At 49.1% G+C, this 10,287-nt stretch overlaps 1 protein-coding gene across 1 annotated transcript; it reads right to left on the bottom strand.

Annotated features, from left to right (window-relative positions):
• Window positions 1-2,933: 2,933 nt before the first annotated feature.
• Window positions 2,934-6,821, bottom strand: rrp15 (ribosomal RNA processing 15 homolog). Its single transcript, XM_072461386.1, has 6 exons — window positions 6,740-6,821; window positions 5,886-5,951; window positions 4,778-5,043; window positions 4,283-4,380; window positions 4,019-4,205; window positions 2,934-3,457 (listed from the first exon to the last, which is right to left on the bottom strand). The coding sequence occupies exons 1-6, from the start codon at window positions 6,774-6,776 to the stop codon at window positions 3,296-3,298; spliced, it is 816 nt and encodes a 271-aa protein (XP_072317487.1). The 5' UTR covers window positions 6,777-6,821; the 3' UTR covers window positions 2,934-3,295.
• Between the last annotated feature and the right edge of the window lie 3,466 nt (window positions 6,822-10,287).

Below are 10,287 nucleotides of genomic sequence, written 5' to 3' on the forward strand. Positions count from 1 at the left end.
CGCATGTGCAGACGGATGTGCAGGCGCATGTGCAGACGCATGTGCAGGAGCAGACGCATGTGCAGGAGCATGTGCAGACGCATGTGCAGGAGCATGTGCAGACGCATGTGCAGGAGCAGACGCATGTGCAGACGCATGTGCAGGAGCAGACGCATGTGCAGGAGCATGTGCAGACGCATGTGCAGGAGCAGACGCATGTGCAGACGCATGTGCAGGAGCAGACGCATATGCAGGAGCATGTGCAGACGCATGTGCAGACGCATGTGCAGACGCATGTGCAGACGCATGTGCAGGAGCAGACGCATGTGCAGACGCATGTGCAGACGCATGTGCAGACGCATGTGCAGACGCATGTGCAGACGCATATGCAGGAGCATGTGCAGGAGCAGACGCATGTGCAGGAGCATGTGCAGACGCATGTGCAGACGCATGTGCAGACGCATGTGCAGACGCATGTGCAGACGCATGTGCAGGAGCAGACGCATGTGCAGACGCATGTGCAGACGCATGTGCAGACGCATGTGCAGACGCATGTGCAGACGCATGTGCAGGAGCAGACGCATGTGCAGACGGATGTGCAGGAGCAGACGCATGTGCAGACGGATGTGCAGGCGCAGACGCATGTGCAGACGCATGTGCAGACGCATGTGCAGACGCATGTGCAGGAGCAGACGCATGTGCAGACGGATGTGCAGGCGCATGTGCAGACGCATGTGCAGGAGCAGACGCATGTGCAGACGGATGTGCAGGCGCAGACGCATGCGCAGACGCATGTGCAGGAGCATGTGCAGGAGCAGACGCATGTGCAGGAGCATGTGCAGACGCATGTGCAGACGCATGTGCAGGAGCATGTGCAGACGCATGTGCAGGAGCATGTGCAGACGCATGTGCAGGAGCAGACGCATGTGCAGACGCATGTGCAGGAGCAGACGCATGTGCAGGAGCATGTGCAGACGCATGTGCAGGAGCATGTGCAGACGCATGTGCAGGAGCAGACGCATGTGCAGACGCATGTGCAGGAGCAGACGCATGTGCAGGAGCATGTGCAGACGCATGTGCAGGAGCATGTGCAGACGCATGTGCAGGAGCAGACGCATGTGCAGACGCATGTGCAGGAGCAGACGCATGTGCAGACGCATGTGCAGGAGCATGTGCAGACGCATGTGCAGGAGCAGACGCATGTGCAGACGCATGTGCAGGAGCAGACGCATATGCAGGAGCATGTGCAGACGCATGTGCAGACGCATGTGCAGACGCATGTGCAGGAGCAGACGCATGTGCAGACGCATGTGCAGACGCATGTGCAGACGCATGTGCAGACGCATATGCAGGAGCATGTGCAGGAGCAGACGCATGTGCAGGAGCATGTGCAGACGCATGTGCAGACGCATGTGCAGACGCATGTGCAGGAGCAGACGCTTGTGCAGACGCATGTGCAGACGCATGTGCAGACGCATGTGCAGACGCATGTGCAGACGCATGTGCAGACGCATGTGCAGACGCATGTGCAGGAGCAGACGCATGTGCAGACGGATGTGCAGGAGCAGACGCATGTGCAGACGGATGTGCAGGCGCAGACGCATGTGCAGACGCATGTGCAGGAGCAGACGCATGTGCAGACGGATGTGCAGGCGCATGTGCAGACGCATGTGCAGGAGCAGACGCATGTGCAGACGGATGTGCAGGCGCAGACGCATGTGCAGACGCATGTGCAGGAGCATGTGCAGGAGCATGTGCAGGAGCAGACGCATGTGCAGGAGCATGTGCAGACGCATGTGCAGACGCATGTGCAGACGCATGTGCAGACGCATGTGCAGACGCATGTGCAGACGCATGTGCAGGAGCAGACGCATGTGCAGACGGATGTGCAGGAGCAGACGCATGTGCAGACGGATGTGCAGGCGCAGACGCATGTGCAGACGCATGTGCAGACGCATGTGCAGACGCATGTGCAGGAGCAGACGCATGTGCAGACGCATGTGCAGGCGCATGTGCAGACGCATGTGCAGACGCATGTGCAGGAGCAGACGCATGTGCAGACGGATGTGCAGACGCATGTGCAGACGCATGTGAAGGAGCAGACGCATGTGCAGACGGATGTGCAGGCGCAGACGCATGTGCAGACGCATGTGCAGGAGCAGACGCATGTGCAGACGCATGTGCAGGCGCAGACGCATGTGCAGGAGCAGACGCATGTGCAGGAGCATGTGCAGGAGCATGTGCAGACGCATGTGCAGACGCATGTGCAGGAGCAGACGCATATGCAGGAGCATGTGCAGACGCATGTGCAGGAGCATGTGCAGGAGCAGACGCATGTGCAGGAGCATGTGCAGACGCATGTGCAGGAGCAGACGCATGTGCAGACGCATGTGCAGACGCATGTGCAGGAGCAGACGCATATGCAGGAGCAGACGCATATGCAGGAGCATGTGCAGGAGCATGTGCAGGAGCAGACGCATGTGCAGGAGCATGTGCAGACGCATGTGCAGGAGCAGACGCATGTGCAGACGCATGTGCAGACGCATGTGCAGGAGCAGACGCATGTGCAGACGCATGTGCAGGAGCAGACGCATGTGCAGACGGATGTGCAGGCGCAGACGCATGTGCAGACGCATGTGCAGGAGCAGACGCATGTGCAGACGGATGTGCATGTGCAGACGCATGTGCATGTGCAGACGCATGTGCAGACGCATGTGCAGGAGCAGACGCATGTGCAGACGGATGTGCAGGCGCAGACGCATGTGCAGACGCATGTGCAGGAGCATGTGCAGACACATGTGCAGGGGCAGACACATGCGCAGACGCATGTGCAGGAGCAGACGCATGTGCAGACACATGCGCAGACGTGCAATGAACAAAACAGCAGAAACTTGTTCAATGAGATATTTTTATAAAACACTTTCCACAAACAGGAATAAAACACGTTGTGACGAGCTTCAGGCTCATCGTCCGAGAGCCCGGGTTATGATTGACAGGTGGATTAACCAATGAGATAAACACGTATGAAAAGGAGAAATGATCTTCTCAGGACGTATTTATACTTCACACGTTTAGTCCATGATTTATTCAAAGAGTTTCGATAAATCAATCAGTTACGAATAATCAATCAAACTTTAGCATTTCTAAAAATAAGTTCTAACTTCACCGTCCCAAGTCTAAAGGTTCTTTACACTCTTCATGGTCCAGGTCTGGAGCAGAACGTGGGAGAAACCGTCTGAGGCAAAGTTCTTTAGGTCCCTGGTTCTCATGTCTCGGCTCTCCTCCCCTGGTCTCCCGTCCTCCTCTTCTCTCCTCCTCAGTCCGACTCGCTGTGCTCCTCCCCTCCTGCTCCTCCTCCCTGTCCCTCCCCGTCGCTCTCCTTGTCCCAGTCCTTCATGGAGGCGCCCATCATGAAGTCTTCCTTGAGGACGCTCCAGGCCGGCGCCTCCTCGTCCTCCTGCTTCACGCTGGCTGAGGCCTGAGGACAGAAGGAGAGAGGAGGACAGTGTGTTTAATGAGGGAACACTGACACCAAGTGGACACGAGGCAGAACTACACAAACTAATTCTTTACTGCGCTACAACTTAACATATATTTTTAGGACTTGGATTTGATTTATTTTATTGTCATTTTAGCACTGTAAAAGTAAAGTAATAGCAAGATAAATAATGGGAGTTTATAAATGAATTGTAACAGGGACAGTTATAATATAAAGATCAATTTAAAAGATTCAGAAGGAAAGAGAACAGATTAACGTTTTACACACATGACTCCTCCTCCTCCTCCCGCTCCTCATCCACTCTCCCTCCCTCTCCTCCTCCCCTCTGCCTGCCTCCCTCTCCTCCTCCCCTCCTCTTCCACTCTCTCCTCCCCTCCTCTTCCACTCTCTCCTCCCCCCTTTCCCTCCCTCCCCTCCCCCCTGCTCCTCCTCCACTCTCCCTCCATCTCCTCCTCCACTCACCGCCCTGTGCTCCACACTCTCCTTCTTGACGCTCCTCTTTTATTCTCTACCTCCTCCCCTCTATCCTCCCCCACTCACCGCCCTCTCCTTCTTGACGCTCCTCCCCGGCCCGTCGTCGGTCCCCCTCAGCACGTCGATGAAGTCCTTCTTTGACACCGACGACAGGATCTTGGCCTTTTTCCGCTCGGAGCCGCCCACTTCCTTCACCTTCTCGTCGATGCTCTTCTGGTGCTTCTTCACGGCGTTGAACAGCTGCACCACGCCCCTGCGGACGGGAGACGCGGGTGAGACACGGGTGAGACCGGCGCGCCCGCAGGACCACGGGGGGGCGTCTCGCTTTACCTGGTGGCGACGCGCTGCAGCGCCTTCTCCGGCTCTTTGTCCCTCACGACGTCAGGCTTCACGCGACTCATCGTCTCCCACGAGCGCTTCTTGTCCAACTGTTTCACGACAAAAGAACTCGAACGTTAAAAGAGGTTCAAACGGTGCGATATCGACTCGGACTTAAGTTTCTCGACGGGAAACGAGGGCGAAAAGAAACAACCGAATATCCGGCCCAAACGGACGATTCAAGGATGAAAGACACATTAAAACAGGGAAAAGGGTTAATATTGTGATTATACAGAACTTTTTTACAGAGTTTTTTACACTTAATAATCATGATTTATTTTTATTGAGCAATATTTCTTTTTTTTTTACTGTTTGGTACTGCAGTATTCGTAAAGTCAGACTCATTCCATAGTTTTGCTCCATAAGGTCGAGAACTGCACCGAGAAGAAGAGTTTGTGCTCGCTCAGTTTGATCAGACACAACGGGACATATTTGATGAACACTGACCTTCTTCCTGCGCTCCAGCTGCTCCTCGCGCTCCTTCTCCTTCACCTTCTGCAGGTCTTTGCTCTTCTGGAGGATCGTGCTCTGCTTCTCGGCCGTGGCTTTGCTCAGGACTTTGGCCATGGCTTCAGCCCAGCCGGCGTTAGCGTTGGCCTCCTCGTCCCCCGCGGCTCCATCCTCGCCCCCCGCGGCTCCATCCTCGCCCCCCGCGGCTCCATCCTCGTCATCCTCGCCCTCTGCATCTTCACCCTCGCTGCCCGAATCGCCTTCTGTCGTTTGAACGGGCGAGAAACGAGTTCACAATGAGTGACTTTAACTCTACTTTAAACTTCAGGAGTGGATGATATTTACAAAAGTGAAACGTCTCAATATTTTGCGGTGTTACCCCGACAACCACGTTCAGACAGCTCCAAAACGTGTCTGTAAATGTTCCAGCGTCACACAAAACGCCACTTTATCCCTTTTTTTTGGTGAATAATTCATCGTTTTTAATTGAATGTATTATTTTTGTAGCGGTTTTTAAATAGTTCAGTGCAGACACTATATGAATAAATGTCCTAATTTTGCCCAGTTCAGCTGCTCGTCTCCATGGAGATGCCCTCAGTATTATTTTAGCAGTCGACTAGTCAAACACAATTTCTCTTGAACACCGAGACCAAAGAAAAGGTTGAATTATGAATGAAAATGTATGAATAAACAATGTTATTGAGGAAAATCCAAATCTGTTTATTCTATTTGGGCATTTTGGTTTAATAATGCGACTGTCTTTGTTCTGAAAAAGTGTTATTTTCTAGTCTGTTTAGTCCAGATATTAACTACAATTAGAAAAATGCCGTAAAATGTCACTAAATTACAGGTGTTTTATTGCTCAAAATCACACAGTGCGACATTATAAACGAGGTAAGAGCATAATTACAAGGTGTGAGTTTTCTGGTGATTGTCTGCCAAACGCTCGTCTCCATGGAAACTTTATTGCTGGCATTTTAAGCGATACAAAAAACAGCAGCAACTGATTGAACTCGAGATAAGTTTAAGGCCAAAGTGGGTAAGACACCAGGTGATGAGACGAGCGGGAGCAGTTTTAACGACTTAAAAACACGTTTGTCTTCACCGTCGCTCCCCGAGTCTCCGCCTCCATCAGACTCCTCAAACTCCTCGTCGCTCTGGAGCTCTGCGTCTGGAACACAAACACCGGAGACGTTCAAGGATCTGTACAGCTGACGAGAGCGGACGAGCAGCTCTTAATCTGTGCTGTTCATGTCAGAAAATCACTGCAATATGTCAACAAAACATGAGAAATACCTGCTCGTTATCAGTGTCCACGTGCAGCAAAGTACACAACACTGTCAAAGCCACGATATTATGTATATTGCTATTTGAGAGCATATTTCTTTTTCTCTTGTTAAGATGAATGGTCTCTTATCTAATCGTTGCATTATCAAAATTAAATGACTACAATATTAACTAGTAACTTTTATAGATATAATCACAGACATATTAAGCCCGAAATTGAAATTATTTGAGTCATTAATCAGTTTACTTCAGCACATAATTAATGTGTTCCAATATTATTAAGGACTGTCATTTTGAAAGGAAGTAGTTTAAGCATTTAACAAGAGAAACTAAACAAATTGCGTTTAGTTCTTGTTAATAAAAACAAACTTCTGCTTCCCACTATTTTTAAGCAGACGAAGGAATAAAAATGACATGCAAGTATAATGATTAAAATAACATTCACAGGATCAGTCAGTCAAAAGAAAACATGTGAAAAGACAGATCCAGAGCGGGACGTGTCGGGCTAATGTGACGCGCTGCACTTGTAACAAACGTCACATTTAAACTCTTCTGGATTAAATATCATGAAATATATTGTACAGTTCGATCGCGGACGAGCTGAACTCGCCTCGACATGTCAGATGTGTCTTTAGAAGTAAAAAGAAACCACAGATAAAAGACTAAACTCACCCGAGCTTTGCACATGTGTTTCCACAACAGCAGCCATCGCGGTCCGACGGCGAAACCGCGTCGTGCGGAACCAAACAGCAAACAAAGGTTCCGGGCTCGTGCTGAGTCGGGGAGGAAAATCAAAGCCTTATTTTAGAAACAAAAACGACCGATTTCCTACTAAAAAATATATATTAAAAAATAAAAAGATGTATTGCTTCACACAATTATCTAAGTAAGTGCATTTTAAGATAGATAAAATAAGCCTTTATTTGTCCCACAATTGTGAAATTGTACTGTTGCAACACAAAGTAGGTACAGAAGTAAACAACAAAGAACAGATAACTTATAAAAAACTTTTAAAAATACTCTTAATAGAAAAGTTCTTATAAAAAGTCTCTTATATTCTTAATAAAAAGTTTAAAAATACAATAGCTCTTGTTTACAGCTGTTATATGGACAGAGAATATTGAAGTATTGCACATGAATGTGACAGTATTGTACATGATTAATGTTGCAATCATTATTTATATTTTTTAAGATTGAATTGTGATTATGTTTTATGTTTTCATTGAATCACTTATTTACATAAAAAATACATGTGCAGATAAACTAAATGATGTAAAATTTATATTATAGGCCTTGTTATCATTTCGTATATGGGCCATGAAAATGAAAGAGATTGTACACATAGTACAATCACTTTGCTACTAATTTTCTTCAAAAATATATATATTTCTGGTCGATGGCTTTATTTGACAGGACAGTCGAAGCGTGAAATGGAGAGTGTGAGAGTTTAGACACACTAATACTTAATACAAAGCACATAAGACAAAACATGTTATAATATTTTTAGTCCGTCATAAAAAAGGTGTCAGGCTGTGATAAATCAGGGCAAAGTTTGTCTGAGAAGAGGTTTTACAGCCTTCACGTGACTCGCCGCCAACAACTTCCCCTTCTTTTCCTCCTTCAAACGCCTTTGTCCGTGTCATTATCCACTTATTCTACCGTCAACAGCAGATGGGACAGAAAAGACGGCAGAATGGACAAACAATTAGGTAAAACTGATGCTATGTGTGCGTTTATTCATTTTAAAGGTGTGTGACGATATCGTTTTTTTGGTGGAGGGTCGGCCTTGTCTTCATGGAGATAATAATAATAATACATTTTAGTTGTAAAGCATTTCTGAAGTACGGCAGTTAACTTATCGCCATGGAGACCAAGTTAGAGAAGCAACACCGCTCACAATAAGCATGCATGTTTTTCCAAGGTATGTTTGAACAATAAAAACACCTGTCGATGAATAACTGCAATGTCCACGGAGACCAGCAGGGGGCGGACTCTCCAGTAAAACGAGCACCTTTAAAGGACACATTTTGGAGCTTTTTACCATGTTATAACCAAGAGAAGGTTCATGCAGAATGTGCCCTTTAGACCTAAATCTGGGTTCATAGTTCTCCCTGTCGCCCGCAGAGCTACTCCTGGCAGTTCCGCTGAAGCTAATGACGGCGAGCTACACCTTGACCTTGGCGGCAGATTCCGCGGTGAAGACGGTGGACGATCGCTGGAGTCCCAGAGCCCACAGACTGTGCAGGGCGATCGGACTGGACGGGCTCGTCGCGTTTCTCGGATGCGTCGGGCTTTCGTTGGCCTTCCTGATCTGCGCGTTTGGACTGACGACCGGCTTCCGCGCTTCGGCCGCGCCCGTCCCCGGCACTTACCGTCCCGTGACGTTTGCTGACACCGCTTTGACCGGTTTGTCGGTTTTCGGCGGGAGTGCGGCGGCGGGGATGTTTACCTTCTTCCTCTTCGACATGTTGGTAACGCTGGGACAGAAAGGTTTTGTTCTAACCGGCTTCCTTCTTGCTGCGGTTCTGCTCATGGAATACAAGCAGCAGCGTTACAACCGGCGCGTTAGCTCGGCGCGGATGCTAGTTCTGTTCAGCGTCACGTTCATAACCATGCTATTCGCCGTGCAATGCAGCTACAACCTCAGCAATCCCGCCACGCTGTGCCTCTTGCCCGCGCTCGCTCTTCTCGGATTTTCGGCGGACAGAATCGGCTTCAAGAAACCGAAAGGCTCGATCATTTTAAGCCTCATGCTGGTCGTCCCTCTCACCGGCGTCGCGCTCGGGTTTAGCATCGACGAATATTACCTCAAATTTCCACTGCCTAGCGAAACGGCTAACATGCTGAACTCTGTCGTTTACAAAGCGGTTCTGCTGACGGGACTTGTCGGCGCGATCGCGGGCGCTCTGGTAGCGTACGTCTGGTTCCAACAGGAGGATAACGGGTTATCGTTGTGGATCTGCGGCCCGGCAGCGGTCATTTTATACAATCTGGACGTGGATTCGAAACATTTGAGTCTCCACAGCCTTTTGAATGACTTTCTGGGACCGTCGGGAGAACTCGGACTCATCACAAGTTGTGCAGCTGCCTCTGGTTTATCTTTTGGACTCGTACTCAAATACACTCATATCATATCGGCTTTAGAAATATTACTTCCTATGCTTGTCGTCTTAGGCCTTTTATTTCACTTTTTAGTCACGTCGATTAACTTGCTCGTCTTGGCAGCTATAGTCCTGTGCATAGGCCTCCTCGACACGATGGACCTGAACGACAGACTGGTCCCGTTACAGGAAGTGGCCTGGGACTTTTCCATCCTGGCCAAGATGACGACGGGGGCGGCCATTTTGGGCCTGGCCGGACTCCTGACGTCGGCCCTGGGCGCTCACGGGTTTTGGGGCGTGTTTATGGGGCTCGGAGTGGCCCTGTATAAAGCGTACGTGGTTTCCGGGGAAGATGAACGCAAGTGAAGTAAAAAAAAAAGGAAAAGTTGCCAAAATGTTTAATATATTCACCTTATTCCGGACGTTGCAGCCATGAATTGTGTCACCCTGAATTGTGTCCCCCCCTTTCCATGAATTGTGCCATCCTGAATTGTGTCCTCCCCTTTCCATGAATTGTGCCACCCTGAATTGTGTCCTCCCCTTGCCATGAATTGTGCCACCCTGAATTGTGTCCTCCCCTTGCCATGAATTGTGCCACCCTGAATTGTGTCCTCCCCTTTCCATGAATTGTGCCACCCTGAATTGTGTCCTCCCCTTTCCATGAATTGTGCCACCCTGAATTGTGTCCCCCTTTTTCCATGAATTGTGCCACCCTGAATTGTCCCCCCCTTTCCCCTTGTATTAGTTAAGTTTAATGCCGTACTGTGGAACATTGCGTGCTAAACAATCACATATTGGTGGAGATACGCAGGCCGCAGACCCTTCACCAGTAAAAGTTACATTGTGCGCCGTTAAACAGATCTCACAGTTATTACGTGTGCAAGAGTTTGATGGTTTGTATTCACAGATTTACAGTAAATGTACAAATGTCGCTGTTTTTCACGTGCTCTGAAACTACGACCGGCTCTGATCCGGAGAAGAACATTCTGAGTGGATAAAAGAAGACTTTGTGTGGTATTTTTGATGTCAGATACACCAAGAGATATTGTCAGTCAAGTGCCAAGTTCTTCTTCTTCTTCTAGTTCTTCTTCTCCAATTAGATTTGATCAGCAGTGACGA

The sequence above is a fragment of the Eucyclogobius newberryi genome, unplaced genomic scaffold (assembly GCF_026437365.1).
Source record: "Eucyclogobius newberryi isolate DKJ021-1_F unplaced genomic scaffold, fEucNew1.0.hap1 SCAF_3, whole genome shotgun sequence".
Lineage (NCBI taxonomy): Eukaryota > Metazoa > Chordata > Actinopteri > Gobiiformes > Gobiidae > Eucyclogobius > Eucyclogobius newberryi.